Source organism: Peromyscus leucopus, chromosome 20 (assembly GCF_004664715.2).
Source record: "Peromyscus leucopus breed LL Stock chromosome 20, UCI_PerLeu_2.1, whole genome shotgun sequence".
Taxonomy (NCBI): domain Eukaryota; kingdom Metazoa; phylum Chordata; class Mammalia; order Rodentia; family Cricetidae; genus Peromyscus; species Peromyscus leucopus.
Window position 1 is genome coordinate 64,716,128 of NC_051080.1, and position 26,113 is coordinate 64,742,240.

At 46.3% G+C, this 26,113-nt stretch overlaps 1 protein-coding gene across 2 annotated transcripts in view; it reads left to right on the forward strand.

Moving 5' to 3' along the window:
• The first annotated feature begins 5,835 nt into the window (after positions 1 to 5,835).
• The window catches only part of Fer1l6 (fer-1 like family member 6), a 122,429-nt gene continuing 102,151 nt past the window's right edge, over positions 5,836 to 26,113 (forward strand). For both annotated transcript variants that reach the window (XM_037197798.1, XM_028871879.2), the window contains exons 1-9: positions 5,836 to 5,914; positions 12,202 to 12,322; positions 14,954 to 15,008; positions 15,098 to 15,229; positions 18,742 to 18,804; positions 22,899 to 22,977; positions 23,308 to 23,464; positions 24,195 to 24,381; positions 25,306 to 25,498. In XM_037197798.1, the coding sequence (XP_037053693.1) occupies positions 5,836 to 5,914; positions 12,202 to 12,322; positions 14,954 to 15,008; positions 15,098 to 15,229; positions 18,742 to 18,804; positions 22,899 to 22,977; positions 23,308 to 23,464; positions 24,195 to 24,381; positions 25,306 to 25,498 (1,066 nt within the window). The remainder of the gene's footprint in view (positions 5,915 to 12,201; positions 12,323 to 14,953; positions 15,009 to 15,097; positions 15,230 to 18,741; positions 18,805 to 22,898; positions 22,978 to 23,307; positions 23,465 to 24,194; positions 24,382 to 25,305; positions 25,499 to 26,113) is intronic.

Here is a 26,113-nt window from a genome sequence, read left to right on the forward strand (position 1 = left end):
GCAGAAAGATAACTGAGGGATGCACTGGAGGCAGAAGGCTTAGGATGGAAAGAAATGCAGAGTGCTGGAGTGGGTAGACGTTTGAAGGTATCTGTGTTGTGACAAAGGGAAGAAGCGGCTTGTTCCTAGTGTTGAGAAACTACCTGTAGTGTAGTTTGGCTGAAAGATGACGGGTCCCTTGGTGCTCGGCAGAGTAGAGACTAGAGCTCTGATGAGCTGGCTTGTAAAGATGGCAGGATGGGAAAGATGCACCATTTCTCAGGGGCCCAGGCCAGGGAAGGCGTTAGTTAGGACGGAAAGACTAAAGCCCTAACTACACAGCTAGAATCTGTTTCTCTGGCTTCCTTGTATTCCAACCAGCTCAGCCATGTTTGACATGCCAATGCTTTTACGCGGAGGGAGGGAGCTCATTAGAGGAGTTGTGTGATAGGGAAGGAGGCCCAAACCCAGGCCTGGAAGGAGCTCTCAGCCCTAGGAAGATGGCATCCATAGGAACCATTGCGGCTACGCAGCAGCATGAGTGAGACACATGCAAGAAGGAAGCCCTCCTTTTCCTGGGGCACCCCTCCAACTACACCTCCCTGCCACCTTGCAACTGAACATTTGGCAAATACTTCTGACGGATTATGGGAGGCTGGCTTCACTGGCCTAACTCTCTGCACTATAGCTCCAGATTATTCTCAGATTGTCTTGGGTTCTGAAAACTCACAAGAAGAGGAGGTACTAATCAGAGTCCTTGGAAGTGTGTGTGCTAGACTCAGCTGATTTCTCGTAGTTGAAATATCCAGGTTCCTTTTTTTTTCATATATACTTCTATTCTCATATCCAGGTTCTTAATGACCGTCAGTCAAGTTGTAACATTCGACTCTCATTATGATGGGTGTTGGGCTGGGATGCCTAAAACAAGGGCCATTAGGGCTCTGTTAAAAGCATGTCCATTTGCCTTGATGGTGAGTGTGAGATTGCGCATCATAATAGATCAGCATTAATTGGTTCCCTCTGGGCCAAGAGTTGGTATTCAACCCATTCGGGCCATTACTTGACCAGAGACCTTATTGGACCCCACCCCAGACTCGCTATTTTCTTAAACATGAGAATTGTGTCCCTCCATGGCCGGACTGATCCCATAATTAAGAAGCCAGGATAGTCAGTGCTGTGGCCCTTTAAAGTGACGGGGGTGAGTGGAAAGGGGCGGGGAACTGAGCTAACAATGCATTCCGAACAAGTGTGTCCACTAAGGATTCTGAATGCAATATGTTATCATTTCTGCTTTTGGTTAAGAACATTCTTTACATTTCCCTAAAAGAAATTGAAAACTGAGTCAAAAAGCCTCTGCTATGCCAGCGTGAGGACTTGAGTTCAATCCTGAGCACTCATGTGAAAAGATAGAGGTGGTGACGTGTGCTTCTAATCCCTGGGCTGAGGAGGTGGAGGCAGATGGGTCTCTGGGATTCATTGGCCGGCCAGCCTGGTCTAATCCCAGAGTCCCAGCACCCAGTGAGACCCTGTCTCAAAAAACAAAGTGAAAAACAAATGAACATTGAGGAATGACACCCAATGTTAGCCTCTGGTCTACACGTGTGCGCACGCACACACGTACGTGTACACACACACACACACACACACACACACACACACACACACACTCATGGATGTGTCTCTATCTCTCCAGTACTGGGATTACAAGTGTGTGCCACTATGCTTGGCCTTATTCTGTTCCCACTCGGGCCCTGGGGACTAAATGCTGGTCTTTATTCTTGTAACACAAGAACTTGACTTGACTGAGCCAGCTCTCCGGGCCTTAAATAATATTTTACCTGGTATGTGCTCGTTGTCCATGGCATGCATTTTATGTAGCATGTCTCCCCATCCTTCCCAACTCCCCTTTGTCACCCCACCCCTCCTGTTAGTCTCCTTTGTTTCACTAGACAGTTTAGATTCTGCTTTCATGTCATAGACGCACACCCGTGCGCAGCGTGTATCGATATAAAGTCCAGGGCTCAGAAGGGGGAAAACATGTAGTCGTGCTGAGGCTGGATTAACTTGTTTGATATGATCATTTCCAGCAACTAGGACTTTATCTAAGATTTTGGATAATCTTAGAATGGTGGAAACACTTTGATTTTCATTGTTGTTATTTGTTTTGTTTTTGGAGCAGGCAGTCTCTTTATGTAGCCCAGGCTGACCCAGAACTTGACATCCTCCTGCCTCAGTGCTATGATTACAGATCTGTACCACCATGCCGACACTCGTTTTTAAGACAGACCTGATTGCATACAAATTCATTCTCTTGATAACAAAATTCTAATAAAAATATGATGACATGTAGTTTACCTTTTAAAGGTGTTGGAGATAAATTGTATCCTATGGCCGCTTAGATAGAGAGGAAGCAGCACAGACCTGCACAGTTAGCTCAGTGCTTGGCCGTTTGGCCCAAGCTGTTTCTATCCTGCACCGAAGCTGGAAAAGCTCATGCTAGAAGGAAATCTGGAGACTCAATTAAGAAACCACACAACTCTAGTTTTTAAGCAATTTTCTAATTCTGGATCCAAAGAGAAGACATGAAATTAGCTACCTATAGATATGGGTATAGCTCTCTATAAACAGTTCCTCAGGAGAACCAAGATGGTTGTCTGCATGACTCAGTTTGGGAAGCAGAGGTAGCTTAGGACTGGCCTCTGAAGATGGAAGAGTTCTACGACCACCGTCAATGAAATAACTAGAAAGAGGATAGAAACAGCCTTCACAACAGTCCAGCCCTCCCTCCTCAGTGCCACACTAGCTGTGCCTGGCATTCCAGGTGCTTTGCACCAATGCCACAAGCAAATGGGCAGAAGCCAGTCTAATCCAGGCTGTGTTTAACATTCTTCTTGTTTGGACACAGATATCGGAGTCATGGTAGCTTTCAGCCCGAGGAGACCAGGTTGGTATGGGTGTGTCTGTGTGTCTCTTAACTTTCCCTGGGGTGGCCTGGGAGGAGATATCATAGATCCTACTCTGGAAAACCTCATCTTCTTGGAGTTTCATGTTAGAATAATCCCCAAGCAGGAGAGGGCAGGTGTGAGGGAAGAAACGATGGAGATTTCAGTCTTCCTGATTTGGGAGTTGGTTCTCATGTATTGGCTAGAAGTCCCAATTCTACTTTATGAGAAATGGTAACAGTAGTCCTTACTCCACGATACGTTGTGGGGATCCTAGGAGATCATGTGTAAAATGGTATTTCCATCACATGGCTCATTTTAGGTGCAAAATTAAGATTTCTATTACCTTTTCATTGATACTGTAGTGATTTGTAGCAAGCCTTACATTTCACAAACATACCTCCTATTTTAATGTCATTTTTAATTTAGTAAGAAATGTCTTTGGGTCATTTGGGAGATAAAAGCTCATCTAAGTACCCAGTCCCCAACTCTAGAGCCAGAGTCACACAGCTGCCTCTGAGGCTTCGTCTTCCAGCACCGATTCTGCTTCTTCTGCCCTGATCTGGTCCTCCAGTGCCATGGCCATTGGAGACTGGCAAGTCACACTTCCTCTCTGCCCCTGCATGGCACAGGGTGGTGGGGGAGAAATCGGTTTTCGGAGAGAAACTCTCTCACACCAGGAGTACCCTGAGAGAAACTCTCTCATACCAGGAGTGCCCTGAGAGAAACTCTCTCACACCAGGAGCGCCCTGGACAACTGATACCCTGTGTGCTCATCAAACTGACATTATCACGCCAGTGGTGGAGCAAACTGACTGAAAGGCTTGGGGCATTCCTGAAAGGTTTCTTCAGTTAATCTGCAGGGATTTGAGTTGTAGACAAGAGGTTTTGAACTCCAGCCCTACCCTGGATTAAGTAAAACTTTCTACAGGTAGTTCAAGACATCAATATTTTTTAAAGACACAAACCCTTGGGAGGCTCCGGTAGACATCAGGGTCAAGCGCTCTTTGTTTCAAAAGGGAAGAGGTTCCTGTGTCAAAGGATGGGGACCTCTCTCCTCCTCTGCCTTGGTAGCCTTCTCAGCTGTGCCCCAATAGCTTAGCCATGGGCGTCTCTGGGAGAAGCCAGGATGCCAGGCCATTCATGTTGTGTACGCTGGGGCTCCTCCCAATACCACTACCATTGACTAGTAGCAACTTCCCTTTAGCAGATGGAAATAGCTCAGCCTTGACAAGCGGCCAGCAGATACTGGCCAAGTTCCTGGGGATATGGGGTTCTGTCTTCATGAACCAATCATGGCCATCAGCTCTTGGTTTCAGGATCTGGAAAGTGCCAGGCGTGGGTCCCCGGCTTGGTAGCTACCCTTTGGAAAGAGGCTAATAAAAGCTATTACCGAGAGTGCTCTCTTAAAATTCAGAAAGGGGAGTCCCCCATGTATTTGCTCTCTGGAGCAATCCTAAGAGGATTTAGGGCAAGGACACTCCCTCCCAGAGGGCACTCATGTGCCACATCCTGTGTACCAGGCACAGCTGAAGCCCTCTGTTTATTTCGCTACATTTTATTCATTCCCACTTGGGCCATGCCGCAGGTACTCCGGTGTGTCTCCACTACACAGATGCGGGACATGGGGTTCCGAGAGGTCCTGTGACTTCCCCGCGGAGAGAGGAGTCCAGTCCATGTCTGGGTGCTGCCGAAGTCCATTCTTTGCATCTCAGTCTCAACAACCCCCAAGTCCCCTAGGTCAGAGTTTGTGATGCTTGTCCTCAATACACCATCCTTTACAGCATCCTTGGCTTGTAGACCTTCGGGGAAGCGAACTCTCCTCTCCCTCTATTGCTCAGCATTAGTGAGCAGATGCTTTAATTCCTCATCTAAGTCAAAGAAAGACAAAAGCCTGAGAAATAAGTAAATCAATAAAATGGACATCTGCTTCTTCTGTTTGATAGTCTTAATACTATCCCTTAGAACGACAACAACAATAATAACTAATAATAACAAAGGCTTATTGAGCAACTTATTGTATACCATGACAGTTTCTTTCCATTTATTACATTGTGACCCATATGGGGATCTTGAAGTTGGAGAGACCAGGGGCTGTTCTAGGTTGTGAAGACACTGATGAGATGAGAGACAGGCAGGCTGACTATGGAGTAGGTGACCTTGACCGTGGAACTCACCACCTCAACAGTCCCACATTGAGAAGCACAAGCCCAGGGTCTAGGAAGTGTGCATTGGAGGAGTGGGGTGGGGACCCTGTTCCGGGGCCGCTCTGCAGCCCCAAGCAACCTGTGTGAAATGAAAGGCAATCGAAGTCCTCCACTGTGCTCACATTTGGGGGCACACACCATGGACCAGTTGAGCAGTGTGCTGACGGCATGGCCTGAGCAGGTACCAGAGCCTCTCGGCCTTAGAAGCAGTGTGAGAGCCAGCTCAAGGGATGGTTGCCAAGCGGATTGGGAGGTTCAGGTTTCTCGGTGGTCATAGTGGCTTGTGAGACTAAGCAGATTTCCAGGAGCTGTGTGGCCTGAGAAACTGTTGCCACCCTCTCTGGTTCCTCATCGGTAATTTGGAGAGGAGACGATTGTTGTCTTTAGCAAAGGATGTCATTCTTTAAGAGTCGATCCTAGCACCTGGCATGGGCAAGCCAGAAGACATTAGAGGTTCCAGGCTAGCACGATGACAACCCCCAGCCTGTCTCCCATCATGTGCGGTAGTTTCTGGACAAGAAGGAGGACCTGGGGGACTGGTGAGGCTCTCCCAACACCTTCTATTGACTCCCACCCTGGGTAGACGAGGGGGCTGGCCAGCCAGTAGGATGTTCCATCTCTGTGTGCTTGCTTCTTCCCAGCAGGGGCGATGATTCATTTCCATGATTGGATTGATGAGGTTTTTTTTTTTTTTTTGCAGGAAAGGAATGTTTGGGCTGAAGCTGAAAAAGAAGAAGAAAATTAAAGCAGAGAAGGGGTTGATCCTCACCAACAAGGGTGCACAAGGTGAGGTGTGAGGTGGGGTGCTGCCCACTACCCAGGCCAAAGGGCCTCACAGGGGGGACTCTCCTTACTTGAGAATGTGGCTGTCTGTGGTGCGGGGTGCAGTAATCTGCCTGCTGACTCTCAGGTTCTTCTGAACACAGGTGTGGGCCTCAGGGAAATCACCCCAAGGCCCAACATCGTCGACAAACAGGGGTGGGGTACAGACCTGCTGCGCCATGGAGCGCCATGGTCCATCTGAGACAGTGGCGACAGGCTCAAGCTCAGTTTTTGCCTTTGTTTTCACTGGATAAGTGGCTCAGGAGTCTCCCATTACCAAACGGGCATGGCACGGGTCACCAAGCTGACCTCACACAGCCCTGGAAGAGGATCAAGGGCATTTTTCAAAGTAAAAGTCAGGATTCTCAAAGTAAGATGGGAGGGGGCTTTCTATACATTATCTCATTACCAGCAGGGATCATTACCCCAGTTTTCCCGACAAGATTACAGAGACAGAGAGAATACAATTCATGCATGGCAAAGGCTAGCTGCAGAATTTGTAAGGCGGGGTGTGGGTGAAAATGTAGAGCCATTGTTAAGACGTTAAGAGGGATTTCAAGATGGCAACAGTAGAGCCTAAACCAAGTGGGACTAGGTCCTTTTAAGAAGGCTCTGTCTGCATAGAATGTCTGTCAGTCAGCTTGCCCAGAGCCTCAGGGAGCCTGCTGGGAAGCAGCTGCTTTGTGAGCTCAGTCTAGGCTGCCTGGCCTTCTGTGCCTTGAATGGGTCATTCCTTCTGCCAAGGGAGGACCAAGGCTTGCACTGGGTAGACACTCAGCATTGATGAAATCACACTGCATCTGTGGTTTCCAAGTGGACAGGTCTGGCTGGGGTGGTCGCCTGGAGACATCCGCCTAGTGGCTTGGATAACATCCAGTCAAAGGCTGGCATTCTGGACCATTTCTAGACCCAAATGGTGTAATGGGTATAGTCCATCTTCACACATCTTGAGGTATCATTCACCATAGCTGCACTGTAGCCCCACGCCCCACCTCAAGCCATTCTTTGCTCTGAGTAAAACTCAGTCTTAGAGAGAAAGCAATGGACACTCATTCATACTGAGATGTTGGTGGTCATGACTAAGAGTTACCCTTAGATGGGAAGGGGGTGCAGTGTGTTTTCAGTGGCTACAAGGCTTAAAGCTTAATAGGAAGTCTAGGATGATGGCTCTGTCATACACACATGAGGACCTGAGTGTGATCCTAAGAACCCACTTGAAAAAGCCAGTAGAGTGGTGTGCAATTCCAGTCCTGAGGTGGCAGAGTCAGGCAGATCCCCGGGGGCTGGCTGAGCCAGCCTTTCTCAATCAGTAAGGTCCAGACCAATAGGAGATGTTGTTTCAAAAGTCAAGCTGATGAATGACTGAGGAAGACACACAAAGTTGACCTCTGGCCTAAACACACACACACACACACACACACACACACACACACACACACACACACTCTCCTCCTCCTATCCTGAGTACTTAAAAGGAATACTTGTTTATTCAATCAAATTGATAATATGTATGGATGGGAGATTTAAAAGGCTCCGTCCGGATCTTTTCCTGGTCCTTGAAATTAAGTCTTGGGGACACCAGGTTGACTAAGAGATGGTCCCTTCCCCCTGGGACCTTATGCAATTTACACATACGACATATTCAATGAGCTTTCCGACATGTGTTACTTGACATGCATCATTCATGACCCTGAGCGGTAGGTTCTGTTACCTGTGTTTCAGAACGGAGGTTCTAACGGGTGAGTGGCTTGCCCCAGTGAGTCCCTTGTAAGTAGGAAAGTTGACACCGAGAGCCTGGGCTTTCTTGGCTGCTGGGATGGCCTCTGGTCAGGAGTTCCCCCTTACTACCCAGCAGGGAGGAGATGAGAGGCTCAACAACAGGCATGCCAGGGGAGCTAGCCCTGTGACTAGTTCTGGTTAAGTCTTCAGCCCACAAAACAAACAGGGCAGGCGTCTATCAGCCCCTCCTAGAAAGTAAATGGTATCCATCCTGCTGGGAGGGGCTGGCCCTGCAGGGAAGGGACAAACATGGGTGCCAGAGCAGAATCTTTGGTCCTTCCCTCTTGGTTTTGCTTGGGAAGCTAGGGTTTGTGGTGTGTGTGTGTGTGTGTGTGTGTGTGTGTGTGTGTGTGTGATATGTTTAGGTACCCTTAAATCTATTTCATGTTTAGTTTGAGGCATTGCAATTATGTCAAAATTGTTGGTACTCTAACCCCTCTGTTCATTAGTTGCTCAAGTTGTAACTCCTCTGACCATTCATTCATTCATTCACTCAGTTCTTCAGTGAAAGTTAGTGGAATACCTGCTAAGTGTCTGGTCCCAGGCTAGGTTTGGCATATAATGTGGGGCCAACATGGAGAGAAGACAACCTTGGGCGGAACTCCTCTGCCTTCCGGATCAGTTCCCACCCTTCTCCACTGTCCTGTCTCAGGATGTATGTATGACCCAGATCCCTCAGCCTCTGTTCTCAGGTGGAATCTGGCCAATGGGACCCCAGCAGGAGGCTTGAAGTGGGTTTGAGAGAACTTGGGGTTCAGCTGGCTGTTTCCCTCAGCTGGAAGAACCAGGGTCTGACTCAACCTGACTCCCCCTTTTTCTAGGTTCTGGTAAAAGCTCTCTCCTTCTCCCTCTTCCTCTTCCTCCCTCTGCCCTTCCTCTCTCTTTCTCTTCATTTGGGAGGATGGGATAGGAGCAGAGTAGCTGCTCTGAGCTCAAACAACTGCATGAACTTCTGTGGGCTCCCTACATCCACATCATCCTGTAGCCGTCCCAGTCATCCAATTCAGTAACGCCGCCGTCAGGACCCTCACTGCGGCAAGGGCATTACAAGTGAGGACCAATAGGAGGAAGCTTAGACATTGGGCTGAGCGGGAGGCTGTTGGGGGTTGGGGGTTGGGGTGGGGAGTCTCTATGTATTCCTGGCTCATTGACACAGAGACTGTCTGCATCCAGAGAAGTCACATTCAAAGCAAGACTTTCAAAGTGGGAAGGAGGCCACTAGGGAACAGGCAACAGAGATAGGAGCTCAGTGTGTGTGTGTGTGTGTGTGTGTGTGTCTGTGTGTGTGTGTGTAGAAAAAAACTAATGGATGAAGAGCAGGTTGGGCCAGAGTTAAGTCAGAAGGAACTGAGGAAGGCCTGGGTGGGCAGAGAGCCGTGAAAGGTGATAGGGCTAGGTTGTCAGGAGGAGCACGTGGAAGCCAGATGGGGGAAGGCATTGGCACTGAGTCGTGCGGACTTCGGATGGTTTTCTAAGCAGGATGGGAAGCCACTGGAAGGCATCAAGAGAAGTCACATGCTATCCTTCATTTGTGTTTTGTGAAGATCATCCTGCACTTACAGTCAGTGAATGAGTGGCTGCCATAGAGAAGCTGCAGCTGGAGACTTTCCTACCTTGAGATCTCTGGGGGCCTCTCTCGCCGCCCTCCCGAGGATAAGCTTGGAGGAAGGGGCGCATGGTCTGTTAGATGCCTCTCCAGCATCTAACCTTGCACACTGTCTAGCTTTTGTGAGGTACCTAAGGATGCTTACTACACATTTGTACCCATGTGAGCAGTTCTGCGCCCATAAGACTCTGCAGTCTGCAGAAAATGTTTTTTATATTGTTGCTACAAGGCTGCAAGGTGCTCGGCCAGGCACCAGTGTTAATTCCAAGAACCCTTTTGTCTGGCTTTCACTAGACTTTCCCAACTGAGACTGCAGTAAATTCTGTTCCTCTTCATCAGCTTTCCTCTCCGTAGCTACTGAGAGTCTAATGAGACCATGCCTAGGGACACCAGCTCCCGGGCAGTGGGCTGCTAGAGCCCATCTGTCGTCTGATTCAAGGTTGCTGAGCACAGTTGTCCAGTTAAAACCAGAACCCAAGCATGCTAAAGCTGGAAAGTATATTAGAAGTAATTCAGTTGATGTATTTATAGTTGAGTCATAAGCCCTGTGAAAAGCTTCGTTTCCACCCCACAAAATAACACCCAGAAAACTTGGAACAAATGAGCTTTTTGTATACTTGTGTCATTTTGAGACCTTTTTCTCCATAATCTCCACTGCTTTGATCCATGGAGAGTGTCTAGATGACAAGATTATTTAAATTGCACACACACACACACACACACACACACACACACACACACACACACACACAGAAGGAGGGTGATAAAGAGGAAAAGAGAGTTTCAAAATACAATTACATCTGTAAAAAAAAAAAAAAAAAGGATCCTGGTTGCTTTACAATGTTTTGGGAACTCTTTCCTTACTCAGTTCTCATTTTATAGAAGGAAAAAAAAATCAGGAGTTTTTTTTTTTTTTATGACTCATTTAAGCCACCCTTCTTAGGCTGTGACAGGCACAGGGCTGGGACATTGTTTCTTTTCCTAATGACTCTGGTATAGCAGGCTTCAGCTCTGCCTTAAATAGAGATAAGAAAATCATAGAACCAAGAGAAAGTAAGTAACATGTATATGTGCAGCGCCTTTGATCATCATCTGGGGAACTGAAACCATCTTGGCATCCGGGCAATGTCGCCATGAGTTTAGCTGGAATCTGGGTTAGAAAGGAAGAACCTGGGGATATGACTGCAACCCACTCACTAGGGTTTGCTAAGTGCTTCTAACTTTGTTTCCTCGGGCTTCCTAGTAAGCTGTCCTTTCTAGGGCAGGTCATTTGGTAACTTAAAACAGCACAAAAAATTATTCTCTCACAGTTATGAAGCCTGGATGCCTGAACTCAGCATTCCTGGGTCAAAGATCTCAAGAACCCTTCTTCCTCCCTCCAACCTCTGGTGCATTTGGTCAGCGTTCCATCACTGACAGAACACCTGAGGTGATCATCTGATAAGTGAATAATAATAAAAATAATAATAAAGTGGAGAACATGACTGCTCCTAGGTATGGTAGAGGAGGTGTTTTTGTTGTCATTGTTGTTGTTGTTTTGCTTTGTTTGTAGATATGAGGGAGAGCATAGCCAGAGGCAGAAACATCTGGGAGGGTCCAGAGTGAACATGACCCTGAACCAGGCCATATGAGGAGAGTCGGGAAGGGGAGAGTCAGAAGGCCAGGAGGGTAAAATGTAAGAAGGACCATCCTAGCCAAAATGGCTGGATTATATAGAGCAGCCCAGCCCCTGGGCTGGAGAGTTCAGGGTAGGGAGCTGGGCGTGCCAGCCATACCCTGTAACAGCTAGGGACTGAGGGATGCTGGGAGAACGTGGCAGTCAGGTCTGCTTTAATATGTTAGCTAAGTACTTCAGTTAGCCCTTTGTCCAGGTTTTAGCCCTAACAATAGGGAGGAAAGATGTGTTTTAGCTCATGGCTTCAGTTCACGGTTGCTGGGTTCTGCTGTTTTGGGGCCAGTAGCTGGACCAAACATCACAACAGGGAATTCATGACAGAGCAAAGCTGGGAGAGGTGGGGGGAGACTTCTGCCAGGGTCCCAGTCTCCACTGCACAGACACACCCCTGGTGACATAACTCCCTTTCACTAGGCCCTACACCTTACAGGACTACCACCTCCCAGATGTGACATAATTTGACCACCAGGCTGTCAACACTTGGCCTCGGGGACATCTAAGATCTAAAGCATAACAAAGTGGATGAGGCTGGGCTGTTCCTTGCTTCGTGATATTGGTTAGTGGAACCTTTGCCTCCAGGGTCACAAAGCTGTCTTGGGTCCTGTTTAAAATCTCCCTCTGTGCCCTCTTGTGAGGATACAGGTGATTGCAATGAGGACCTACCTGCTAATCCGGAAGACTCTCCCTGCTCTGTTTTAACCGTCTTAGCTGTGTCTACCGTGGCCCTGGCCAACCTGGTTTTGTTCTCACTGTACAAGACACCACTTGTAGGGTCCAAGGATGAGGCCCTCTCTTTTTACAGCACAACATTTTGTCATTCGAAGCCGGCCAGCACATCCAAGAATGACCACTCACTGGGATCTTGCCTCCAGTTTCCTGTTTCATTTGCTTTGGATATCGTCTAGTCAAGATCTTGGATGGATTTCCTTAATTTGTGACTCTGTTTGTTTGAACCTTCTGTTTGTTCTTATATATGAACACACACACACACACACACACACACACACACACACACACACACACACGCATGCACAATTTTGTGTCTGCTTGCCTGGCTTTTCTGTCAATACAACATCAAATTCAACAGTGGCAGAGCTCTGGTGCCTCCTATGGTAGTGGACACAAAGCGGAGGCTTGCTTACCACCTTGCTTTGATTTAACAAGATTCTCTTTCTTCATTTGTGTCTACAGATGGTCAGAGCGACTCTGAAGCACCACAGGAAGGGCCTTCTCACCAGGAAGGACCAGAGGGAGACGTGATTCATGATGATACTTCTATCACTCCTGGCCCCACGGCTCCTCCAAAGAGGAGGTATGGTGTTTTTAACAGGTAGTCAGCACACCCACTTTGCACCGTGAGTGTGCCAGGCTCTCAGAGAATTGGAGAAAAGACATAGTCAGTGTCTCTCAGGAGCCAAAGGTCTAGGAAAGGAAGAGAGTTCTGTGTCCACTCAGCTTCTCTCTGAGCGCCAGCCTCCAGATGCTGGTCAGCCTTCAGCAGAATCTGGTCCCACTAGCTTCAGACTTTAAATGACTCTGGTTACATTCCTGGGAGTTCAGAGATGAGCCCAAGAGCGGAAGGCAGGTTTGGGCGCTGTCCTTAACCTACTCTTTAATTCATCAGGATCCCAATTACCCTAGTTTCGTGTTTCTTCCAAATGAGAAGGTGCTTCTTAAATGACCAGAGGAGATTCAGAAGAAACTGGCTTCTGCATGCTGTACCAGTTGCCTGTGATTGTGAAACCAAACCAAAACAAAGCCACCCCAATGAGTGGCTTAATATAAACCTTTATTGTTACCCTTGAGTCTGTGGGTCGGTTAGATAGCTTCAGTGATCCCAAACTATTGTCAAATTGTTATTCACATGTATGCAGTCCCTTGGCAGCTTAGTGGTTTTAGCCCAGGGTGGGCGCCTGATCTAGGGCCAGGACCACTGTACTCACCACAGGGCAGACAGAGAGTGTGCTCCAACATTAGGCGTGGCAGGGTTGGGGAGAGTGGAGGCACATGAGGTCTCTTGAGACTTAGGCTCAGAACTAGTCGAGGTCATTTCTGATGCACCGAGTTGACCAATGCAAGCTACGGGGCCAGCCCGGGTTGGAGTGGGAGGGGGACAATAAGATGCAGATCCAGGGGAGAAGCCAGTCATTGGGGTCGCCAGTGTTTTCTGTCTACTGCATTTGTTTATGTCAGTATCTGATGAGTGGTCGTTTATCAGGCCCTTCCGTTCTCTTTCCATGCAGATGAGTTACTAACAGGAATACAAATTGGTACCTCTCTGGGTACCTGAGCTGGTCTTTCTAAGCTGTGACATCATGGTAGATGTAGGGGAAGGCTAGAAGGAAGTGGGAGATGGGTAGAAGTCATTGAACAAACACAGGGGTGACACTTAAAAGCAGATGCAACATTTTTGTGTGCACACTGTCACACTCTCTCTCTGTCTCCACTGCACCTTGATAACTACCATCCCCACCCTGTGGCTTCTGACTAGGCACTTCAGTTATTCCCAAGCATCTTTCGTGGTGTCCCAGGTCATTTACAGAAGAGAGGAGAGCAGAAGGAGGAGAAGTAAGGAGTGATGGCCTGTTCTTCCTCCTTGGTCAGAGCATTCCCCACGGACTGAAATTCTGCCCTCCCAATACTGGTTCAGACCCTACCTCTGTACTTAGGTCTTTCTTGCTCACTGAGACCCAGGGAATTTTATCTCTACAGCTCTTCCATCACACACATACCCCCATGGGACATTTTACACTTACATACTAGATCTTTCCTTATAGGCCTTGGCCCTCTTTCCCCTGGATAGATTGCTAACTCTACAAAGGCAGAGATGGTGGCCTATTCATCTTTATCTTACTCTTAACTAAGCCAAACACTAGGTTTCAAATTATGAGTAATTAGACTGAATTTGCCATTTGATTATGAGCATGTGAATGATATATACATTTTCTTCACCTTCAGCCCTCAGAGTTAACCATTTGTGATAGGAATTATTATTTCAGATAAGGAAATTAAATAGAAAGCCTAAAATTGAGGAGAAAAATATTCTAACTCAGATCAGTCTGATCCAAAAGTCTTGGGAATTATTTTTTGTAGCTTACAGCATTTTCTACTGGGCTGAATTACAGTCAGCAGACACGGGATGAAGGCAGGTACACCATGTCACTGTTAGAAGCCAGATGAACAAAATTCAATTCACCTCACTCTCAGTTCATTTTCCACACATTGCCACTTCTGTGGAAACAAGGATCCTTCTCTGCTCGTGATTAGCCAATATCTAAGTGCCCAGGTGTTGCACATCTATTTTCAATTACCTGAGACAGTCTAGATAAATGAATTCCCTGGGATTGTGAAACTCAGTTAGATGACGTTTTGGTCTTCCCTTCCAATTTCCTCCTTTACCAATCCTTTCAAAAGCAATCACAACACTCAAAATTTTTATATCTTCTGAAAGGATAAAGAGTTCCTGGGTCTAAAACTAGTCAGGCAAAGGGCAGATCCTTACTTCGACCCATCCTTGCCTCCAATTTTCTGAGGAATTGTTATTTCTGTAAGGTTATAAACAAACGACATGGGAAAACTTACATATAAAAACACAAGCGTTTATTCTTGCTAGACACTTGGTTAAATACCTGTATGCATTCTATTATTTAATTCTAGTAATTGCTTTGTGATATAAATGATATTAGCCTCATTACTAGGACAGGGAAACTGAGTCATAGGAAGCTACTTGTCTGCTTATATTTAAGATGTAGAGGGACTCTGTGACAGAGTGTAAATGAAGGCATTTAGAAACTCTTGGAAAAAATGTTACCATGGCTTACACATCTGAAGTATGTTCTTACTTGAGATATATTAATTTGCTGTTACATTGTTTATTTTTTATTTTATACTTGTGTACAATATCCACAAATATAAAACAGTATATTAAACTTTACTTCAATAGAGCAAAACTGCTGACTAAGATCCATGATGGGGAGGTCAAATCTCAAAACTATCAAGTAAGTGATTGGCTCATCCTACCCAGCATCCCCATCATGAGAATGAAGAGCAATGGCCAGAGAGGCATGAGCGCTGTTTTGTGTTACAGATCGCCATAACCATCACTGAGGCCCGCCAGCTGGTGGGGGAGAACATCGACCCGGTTGTGACCATTGAGATTGGGGAGGAGAAGAAGCAGAGCACAGTGAAGGAGGGAACCAACAGCCCGTTTTATAATGAGGCAAGTCACAGAGCATCCTCTGGGCCCACATCCCCGTCGGTGACATACAAGGGTTCCTCAGCCAAGCAGGAAAGCTGAGCTCCTCAGGGCTCCTCCTCTGTCTCCCACCTAAGTTCAGAGCACAGTCTGAGCTCTTTCCATGCACAGCCCTGAAGCGCTGAGAATATGACAGTGAACAGAGGCTGGCTTTCTTATTTCTCACCAGCTCATTGCCCTGCTTCTAAGCCTTGGGGTTGCGTTCCATGAACCTCGAATGTTGGTTAGAGACACGGTACAGGAGCCACACTGAAAATTTAATGACTGAATTTGAAATAAGCATACTTTGTTGGAAAGCAAAACACTTGTGTTTTTCTAAGATGCATAGAATTTTTTTTTTGAGACAGGGTTTCTCTGTGTAGCTTTGCACCTTTCCTGGAACTCACTCTGTAGCCCAGGCTGGCCACGAACTCACAGAGATCCACCTGCCTCTGCCTCCCGAGTGCTGGGATTAAAGGCATGTGCCACCACTGCCGGGCAATGCATAGAAATTTTAAAGGAAGACCCCAAAGAGGGAAGTTTCTAAACAGTCTCTTTGTAAATAAAATGTTATTTTGTAAAAATAAAGCAGAGTATACAATAATGTATGATGGAAAACCTCATTTCCCACTAATGTTTGGGTCCTAGTACCCTAGATTTCATCCCTGGAAAGATTCATTCTCACCATACTCAAGGATCTTCCAGAGAGATCCCAAGCATGTACAGGAATACAAGTCTGTGCCCCAGTGACAGACTCAGTAACACTTGTCGTAGGCCTTGTTCTTTCTACAGAACAGTGGGCCCTGGGGTAAGGCACAGCTGCTCACACAGGCCAAGCTCGCTTCGGCTTCAGGGCTGGAGGATTTTCCTTTGCTTTCATAGGTCCTAATTTCCTGCTTAGTCTCTCAGCTATGAACACTAAAACTTTTAGCCTTTGGCTAGTACTTAAAATATACTTACGTGGTCCGACTGAGGGATTTAAACTTGGATATTGCCAAATTGCCTGACAACATGAATTGCCAAAAAAAGTGCTGTGGAGTCGTCATTACTGCCCTAGCGATAATCTACAAGGAAGGCGGAGACAGCATGGATAATGACATTAACTGGAAACCCCCCAATCACATTTGAGCTGTTAATTCCTTTCCTCTTTGTCGTTACTGTCCCCAAGCCTCCCAGATGTTACTCCCCCATCTCTGGCCCCCCTCTTCCCTCCCTCTTTTTGGCACGGATGTGATATTAAAGAGTGTGTACACAAATGCTCTGAAACCACAAAGCCCCACTCACTTGTCAAATGTCATGATTATGCCTGCAAGCCTTGGCTCTAAATGGCATTAAACTGAGCCCGAGTGCAGCAAGGAGGAAACCAAGAAAAAGAACGGAAGGCAAGCCAGGGACATTTGTCACAACTTCTCACCTCGAAGGCCGAGGTTATCGGGTGTTGGAGGAGGAAGAAGGGATGGGTGAATATTTGCTTGCTAGCTAGAACAGTGGGTGCAGGTCCAGAAGTCTATAAGGCATTAGAGTACAACAATGAAACTTAGCTGAAGGCAGCAAGTAGTAGAACTGATTGATCCATCCAAAGGATTGTTCATCCTTAGTAGAGTGAAGAATTTCACTGAAGTGAAATGTCCATGTATATTTCGAGTTCCAGACATTTAAATCTATAGTAAAATGTGTACAAAGTATATATGTATATGGACATTACATATGAAAATTTTCTTTAAAGGTCATACCTGTTTTCTTATTAAAGACCACATATTTAACATCTTTAAATTTATTTATTTTTGATAGCACTGGGGATCAAACACATAAGCCAGGCAGGAGTTCTACTATGGGGCCACACCTCAGCCCCAGGGACCACCATTTTGAAGGCCTCCTAGTATAGCACATGGTAGTTTAGTTTTTTTATTTTACTCCAGGAAAGAAAGGTGTTCGTTGTCATTGTTTTTCTCCCCACTGGTATGTCTTTCCACAATTTATCATTCTTTAATATCTTTGCCTCAGAGCAAAGGGAAGAACCCAGGACACAACAGTGTCCCTATCCTTCCTAACCCATGCCATTCTTCCTCCTCCATCAGCCAACTCATGTAACACCCCCCAGTCTTCTGTACCTTTAAATTCTACAACCTCATTTGAGAGGAAATTGACTCAACCTCTATGAAACGTCCACTGTCTAGTCCCTTCTTTAGGAGAATCAAAGTGTGGCTTGAGAGCCAGAAGTAACTAGAATTATGAATCTGGTCACCCATCACCTGTTAATCTCTTTAATCATCAGTCTTCTTATATGCAAATTTGAGGATCCATATAGATAATTCTTACAGTTCAGTTATCTGTGTGTGAGCATGTGCACACATGTGTGCATGTATCATGGTCATGATCATGGAGATCAGAGGACAGCTTGCAGGAATCAGTTCTTGCCTTCCACCTTGTGGATTCTGGAGAAGTGCCTTTACCCACAGAGCCATATTGCCAGCCCCAAGGTAATTCTTTAACTCTGGAATTTAATAACTTTTCCCATCCTAAAAGTCTCTATCCTTCATCTTTTTTTTCATTCCTTCCATGGTTAATCTTGATAATTTTACAAGAATGTTTGAAATAGAAAAATCCCGAGAAAGATTTTAAATGTGTTCACTCAAAGTTAAAACTACTCCAAGATACCATTTTCAGCTATCACAAGAAACCAAACAGGTAAAGAACTAGCAATATCAAGGGTTGGAAAAGACACGGCAAAAGCCAGAATGTAAAACGAATGCCTTTTATGGTGGTTTAAATGAGAATGTCCCCCATAGGCAGATATTTGAACACTGCTCCTCCGTTGGTGTCACTGTCTGGGGAGGTTTAGGAGATGAAGCCTTGCTGCAGGAGTATGTCCCTGGAGGCGGGCTTTGAGATGAAAAGCCTGGTGCCACTGCCAGTTTTTTCCTTCTGCTTTGTGTTTGTGGTTGGTGTAGGAGCTCTCAGTTTTCTGCTCTAGAGCCAAGCCTCCCCACAACGACAGATCTTGTCCCCCTGAAACTATAAGCCAAAATAGACTCTTTTTTTCACACCTTGCTCATGGTATTTTACCACAAAAATGGAAAAAGTAACTAATAGTTACTACATAAAATTCTACATAAGTAGAATTTTTGGATAATGGATTAGGTGTACATAAAATTTTAATAGTGTTATTAGTCCCTCAAGGAAGAACTTTGAATACTACTAAAACTTCATACAATCCATGATCTAAAACTTCTCCTTATGTTTAGGTTAGAGGAATAATTATAGCTATCCTATGCAAGAATGTGGTTGGTGGCATTTTAAATATAATATATAAAACAACAGAAAGCAACCTAAATGACCTTCAGTAGGGAACAAACCAGTCAAACACTGATCTACTGTTGCCAATAAGGACTAAGCAGCAGTGGATTAGAGTGATGCAGTTCTAACCCACTCCAGGAACGAGGTTCTTAGATGTAAACTGGGGGTTTGATGACCAAGATGGACTTCATGTTTTACAGTACTTCGTGTTTGACTTCATTGGACCCCAAGTGCATCTTTTTGACAAGATCATCAAGATCTCAGTAAGTATACCATTGCAGGTGGTGGTGCTTGGGGCCAGGAGGAGAGACTCTAGGCACGAGCAACGTTTTGGGGCAGCTCAGCATGGTTAGCGATGCCTGGATTCAGGAGGATAAATATGGGTCGGTGACTGGGGAAGTAGCAGGCTAAAGCTTGAAATCCCCAATACGGGAGATTTTAGGAAGAAAACCCATCTCAAGAGAATCTTTGCTTCTTGGAAGCGAGCAGTAAACTACAGAAAACTTTGGCTAATTGGATGTGGGGATATGAAGCATATGTTGTAAATGACATCTTAATTGACTGCCATTTTTCAGTTATTTTTTAAAAATCAAGTTAATGTTATGTTTTTCTATTGGGATGATAGCTATGCTAATTAATCATAACCATCTCTTCTCCTAGTCAGTGGTAAATAGAGAAACAGGAATAGGAACCAGGGAGGGATCGCATATGTTCACCTCCTCACTGATAATGCCTAATGAGCAGGGGAAATTATTTGCAGCATTCTGGCATTCTTGAAAGTTGCCACTGAGTGTGAACCTCAGGATCTTTGCAAAGGGAGTTGGATCTCCTGGACAGATCTTCCTTGGCCCCTCCAGGGAGAGGAAGTTTGTCCGCAAATCCGGACCAAAGAGTAGAAAAAGTGAACGCTCCCTGGGCTTTCTGGGGGCCTCATCCAGGCTTAGATGGATGGTAGGAATAGGAAAGGAAAAGTATGCATGCTGAAGTCATCTTGTCCCAAATGTGAGCAGAAATGGCTGGCTGAGCTCATTACCAACTGCACACTGTTCAGTAAAGGGACCGAAGACAGTGGGTGGCAGATGATGGCATGTATCCTTCAATCTCAGAAAACAGCCACTTCTTCCAGAGAGAGGGGTGTGAGGCTGGCTGGGTGTGCCTGAGGGTGATAGGGTGAGGGCTGAAGAGTGAACAGGTGCTGTCTTCCAAAGACTTCTCAAAGAACAGAACTCCTGCTCTATATGTCGGTAAAAGTGTGTGGAGAAGGAGGAAACGGTTCCCTCAACAGTCAAGCCGACTCTGGTGGGAAATGCTAGGCTGCCATTCATCTTGGAAGCTTTCTTCCCTGTCCTTCTCCTCCTGGCCTGTTTTTATCACTCGCTCACACACTAGATCAATGCATAGGCGATATGACCTTTTAACTGCAGCTGAATGTCAACGAAGTCCCCTCCTAAGGCCTGGGTTCCAGTGGTATGATACCGTCCTGCCCAGGAGCACTTGAAGAATGTGACTCTTGAGGAATGGAAAGTCACCGAGAGCCAAACATTCTTAGTATTTGAGTTTCAGATGTGATGACAAGGATGCAGAAGGTATTTTGGGAGCTGGGATGGCTCCCAGGGCTTTGTGCCGTCACTCCAACAGTCACTCGATGACGCTGGCCTTGCATCAGCTGAGGGACATCCTAGGTTGCAGAGGAAGTTCATCACCAGGCCTCTAAGTCCTATCATAGACAAGAGTCATGACTGTGTGAGGGACACATGGAATTTTAGACATAGGACCAAAGCTGATTTGCCTGCCTCCTTCCTTCTTTGGGAGAAGACAGTCTTGTCGTTCTTAAAAGACCCCTGGGGGGAGAGACCAAAGATTTTGATGGAAACCCCTCCCTCTTATGTCTAACGCAATTTTTCTGCTGGTTCATAAACTGAAAGCCAGTGTGCGCAGAATGAATTCGGTGTTAAGGAAAGGGAGATAGATGACTTATCGTCATGTGTTAGGGCACTTTGACGGTTATGAGTCCTTGTTTAACCACTGCCCACTGCAGATTACCTGACCAAGGCAGAGAGCAGCACGGATTTAGATGTATAAATGTAAGTATTTAGAAGATAGTCTGACAGCATGGCCACCTAGCAAAATAACAGTAGTAGGTTCCCCTCTGGGACCTGTCACTCCCCATCCATGGCCTTTGGACCAGGTTTGTATTCCTAGGCATAAAGTCTCTCCTGGGGAGCAGTCCTTAAATTCAATCAGACAATGTTTGGCTACTCCCATCACAGCCATGAAACTGCTGTGGATATAATAACAAGCCAGCCAAATTCCAGTGTGAATGGGAGAAGGACTCATGAGGCTCCACCCCCAGCTGAGGAACTACTGGCAGTGGATGGTTTCTGGAGTAGCCAGGGTCCTTATTCTTTGGGAGTATGGTCACTGATAGGTTGCCTATGTTCTAGTGGATAGTCCCCAATCCAAGCACATATGGGCAGCATTAACTGGATTTAGTGGGAAGTAAAAAAATGGGGGAAACACATGAATTTAGGAGGTAGACATGTTAGAGTGTTCCAGAAAGAATGGGGGGTGGGGGGGGGGTGGGGGGTGGATATGATCAAAACTACACTGTATATTGTGAAATTCTCAATAACAAATTAAGAATATTATTAAAAAGGGGTGGGGTGGGTGTGACTATAGTTAGAAGCTCTTGGAATAACCATGGTATAATAATACGCCCTGGTGGTACCATAGGCAATTTTCCTTTAACAGTGGCCCAAGGAACCCAGGACCTCAGCACAGTGTGTGTGACACATCCTCAGAGCCTAGTAACCTCATAGCCAACTTCAATAGGCTCGCCTGGCACTCAGCCAGCAGGCAGATACCTTAAAGAGGTCTCCTGTGTGGCTGGACGAATCGGTTGAGGGTCTTGCATTCCATCTTTCGCAGAGACATTTACATTGTGAAAGGAACTTGAGACAGGCATCTGATCCTCCTCAGACCTCAGGGAGTCATGTTAGCCACAGAAAATGAGGCGGCTTTTCGTGTGTGGTCCTAAATAGCTCCTCCGCTGAAGCCAAGCAAGCTGTCCTTGCTTCCCCTCTGTCAACACTAACAAGTCACAGCCAGAGAGAGAGAGAGAGAGAGAGAGAGAGAGAGAGAGAGAGAGAGAGAGAGAGAGGAGGAGGAAGAAAAATAGGGATGGCTGTCATTTCTTGAGGTCAGCTGACTACTTTTTCTTACTGCCTCTGACAAAAAGAGCCACTCAGAAGCTCCACGAACCTACCATTCACCCTTCTTTCAACCATCCATTAACCCACTGAATATTCATTGAAATTCATTATGAACGAGGCGCATGGTGGATAGAATCAAAGGAACACTGCCCTTAACCAAAGAAATCATAGTATTTATAGTTAGCAGGAATCTCGGAGGTACCTCTAGGATGACATGGAGTTCTTGAGGCCCTGGGGTTCCAGTGACGGGAATGTCACTACTTCTGGAGAATGAATCCTTCATTGCTGAGAGATTCTAACCAGCCAAAGAAATAGCATCCTTAACTGAGTTGAAATCTCAACCTGTTACTCAAGAACCACGCAGGGAACCTGACCCCTTTTCTGGATGCAACATGCCTAAGATTTGAGGGCCCTTCAGTCACACAGTCCACTTCCCGACAGCTCCTCTCTTCTGGATTAAAGACTAAAGTAGTCCAGCTTTTCCCTCAGTGTCTCATACACTGTGACTTCTAGATACAGCACTGACTACGCCACCTTCCTTCAGGACTTCCTCTTGGTGCCACCAGCCTTTCAGCATGTTGCTGTACCCAGGCTAGACACTCTGCACACTGCTAATGAGAACACACACACACACACACACACACACACACACACACACACCCCATACTGTACAGAACTTACTCTGTTGTTCAGTACCATACATCTGGCAACGCATGATAAGCTCTCAAGAAAGTTGTGAAAAATGTTTTGGAGGCTGAGGAAAGAACAGTGGCAGCCCGGGAGACCAAGGACAGACCCTTGGAGGAGGTGACATTTGCTCTAGCCACTGAAGAATGGGCCAAGTTTGAGGGGGAAGAGGTGGGTATTGAAGGGTAGCTTACCATGGTTCATTTCATTTGATTAAAGAAACCTTCTGGGCACTGAGAGTGTCATGCATCCTTCCAGCAGAGGGACAGAAAAAGCTGCTAGAGAAAGAGGTACCGATGAGACACTTAGGACCCTATGGGTTGATGACCAGTGTGCTCCAGACAAGGTCAAATCCAGACAAGGGTCAAGTCCTAGGAGTCTCTTTGCTGAATTGAGTCTGTTTCACAGATATATCTTCAAGGACAAATGAGTCAGGCTTGGTACTCCATCTTTTATAGGTCTTACATCACAAGCTGATAGGAAGCATCCTGATTGGCTCTTTCCGAGTGGATGTGGGGACGGTGTACAACCAGCCTGGTGAGCAAGCCCCTCCTTCCCATCTTGCTCTCTTACTCTTCTTCGGTTTACTCTCTGATCAGCAAAGCTGCGCGTTTTCTGTGTGGTTCTCTAGACTGAAGGTCTCCCAAATACTCATGGTCAGTTGGAGAAGAAAGTCAGACAAGAGGGTTGGAAGGAAGGGAGGAGGAGGGAAGAGAAGAGAGTGGGTAGCCTGGGGACTGGGGCTATCTGGGGACGGCTACCATGCTGAGCAGCAGAAGGAGGGAACCAGGAGCCTGCGGGTGTGGGGAGGGATGTGGGAGCCACTGGCCCGTCTGCAAAGGATGCACTTACAAAGTGTGTTTATAGGTCACCAATTCTGCGACAAGTGGGCACTGCTTACGGACCCTGGCGACATCAGGACCGGTACCAAGGGCTACCTGAAGTGTGACATCAGTGTGACCGGGAAAGGCGACGTCTTAAAGACCAGCCCCAAAACCTTCGACGCTGAGGAGCAAATAGAGAAGTGAGGCCGACCCACCGAGAGCCCTAGAAGAGAACTTATTTGTCTGTCCACTTTATGTCTCTTTTCCTCTCTCCACTCCTTTCCGTATGGGTGTGTGAATGCTGCCAGGCTCATGGCTTGTCCGCCAGAGACCCCGCTCTGTCGGCAACCCCTGAATGTATCTTCTCAAAGCTGTGGCTTTTTCGGGAGCTCAGATTCTGGGACAAGAACACTGTTTTTCTGTAACAGCTTATTTTAGATAAGCTTTGTTATCATTATTGCTATCATTAATTCTTTGAGAATTTCATATAATGCATCTTGTTCATATCCCCCCGACTCCTCACTCCCACCCCTCCCAGATCAAACCCCTCTTCCCTATTCCCCTCTTTGTGTCCTTTTGTTGTTGTTTAAAGAAAAGACTATTGTGCGGCAGTTTTCCTCTGCTCTGTCTTCCTACCTCCTTTTCCATGTTTCCTGAGCCATAAGTGTATGCGTTATGTGAATAAGCCATTCTTGAGATTGTATGATTTATCCACATGTAACTGTTTTGTCTTCAAAAGAATCATACTTTCAACCACTGGTTTATGGCAAAAAAAATTCTAGAAGGAACTAGAATGAAAACTTGGTTTAGTGATGAATTCCGGCGTTTTTCTATAGCCAGATTTTTCTTTCTGCCTCCAACCTGTGCCTGTCCTTTCTCCCTGCTCTTGAGTGACAGACCTATTCATCTAAAAATCTTTTTCCCCCCTAGGAACATTCTGATCCCTCAAGGATTTCCATCAGAGAGACCTTGGGCCAGATTCTATGTGAGGCTGTATAGAGCAGAAGGGCTACCCAAAATGAACTCCAGCATTATGGCAAACGTCACCAAAGCGTTTGTGGGCGACAGTAAGGACCTCGTGGATCCCTTCGTGGAGGTGTCCTTCGCTGGGCAGACGGTGAGGAAACTTTGTCACCAGTAGTGACAATTATGTCCTGCTCTGCATCCAGAACATTTTTTCACCAAATGAAATCAGGTTAAAAGCGTCCCAGAGAAGACCTTGTCACAAGAAGGGGAGTGTAGAGGAGGCTTACCCACTCGTACCTCACTGGACCTTGTAGAGAGGAGCTATGGTTGGATTGGTGCAGCTTAGGGTCAGGGAGAAACGTGTATTTCCTCACCTCTGACTATTTCTCTAAGCAAGTACCAGGCCCTAGGCCCTGAAGAATTATCACTCCCCCCTGACCTATTTCCCAATGTTCCAGGTAGTCCTCCTATTGCTAGACACCTCTGTTCCTTTCTCAAGAGCCATCGGAAGAATCAAGGCCTAGGTTCATGGCCAAAGCTGGATTCTGCCTTACCGAACTTTGAAACTTTGAATGTATTTTATACTTTCAAAATATGGCCCTGTCCCTTCCCATCAGTAGGAGTAAATGCTGGGGTATTGCTAACTTGGGTTGAATTTGGAGGGCATATAGGACATCATTCCCATGTATGGCAAGGAAACGGAGGCCCAGGCTGCAGCCCTGATTCCCTGAAGGTTATATATAACATGCACCTGCGTCTTTACGTAGACATGAGCTCAGGGTCTAGCTATGTCTGCTGCTTTCCTGGAGCTGTATAGAACAGCTCATGTTCATGTCACAGGCATTCACCCCAACACTTACCTGTTGAGTAGAAATTTCCAAGAACAACGCCTTTGCCCCAATGCTCCACATTGCATCTAGGTCACCAATAATGTTAATGGGGTGCAGTTGGTTTGCATAGGTGTCCTGGGAAGCAAGCTCGTCTTTGGTAATTCCCTTTTTATCCCCAGATGCTTTGAAGTGTTTTCTTTAGCCATTTATTCCCCTGGCTCACTTCTTCCTGGCTGTACTTTTAGGGGCGAACTTCAGTGCAAAAGAACTGTGCTGACCCTGTGTGGCATGAGCAGGTGGTCTTCAAGGAAATGTTCCCTCCCTTGTGCCGGAGGGTGAAAATTCAGGTGTGGGATGAAGGCAGCATGAATGACGTCGCCCTGGCAACCCACTTCATTGACCTGAAGAAGATCTCCAATGAGCAGGATGGAGATAAAGGTAGAGTTTCCCGTGTCTGATTTGGAAGGAGGTCTCAAAGGCATAGTTACCTTTAAAGAGAGTGGGCCCCGTAGGCATGTGCTAACACCTTTCACGGTTCTGTGGTCTGTGGCCTGGCTCAGTTAAGCTAGTGGATGGAACCCAGCTCTGGTCTCAGGTCTTCCATGACCAGTGCTACCTACCTGAGGTGTGTCACAAAATGGAATTCTGATAAAACCAAAGGTTGGTAAACTAAGATCTATAGGCCAAATCTGTCCTCCTCCATGTCTTTGCATGGTTCTGTGTGAACAGTTTTTGCATATTCCAGTGGTTGATTTTCCCTCCTACATAAAAATTATGTTCCCAGTCACCTAATGGGAACAGTGTGAGGGTGGCAAGGGCTGTGGGTGATTGTGAACTCATTGAGCCAGGAGAGCCTCAGGTAACCCACAGAGTGCTGAAGGAGGCAGGCAGGGGAAGAATCCCTACTCGGTATATGACTATTTCCAAAATCACATTGGTGTATAAGAATTACTAAATTAACCCCCTTTTAAATTCATAACAATCTTTCTCTGCACTGCAAATGTATGTCAGTTGATAAATACACATATATACATGCATACCTACATACATATA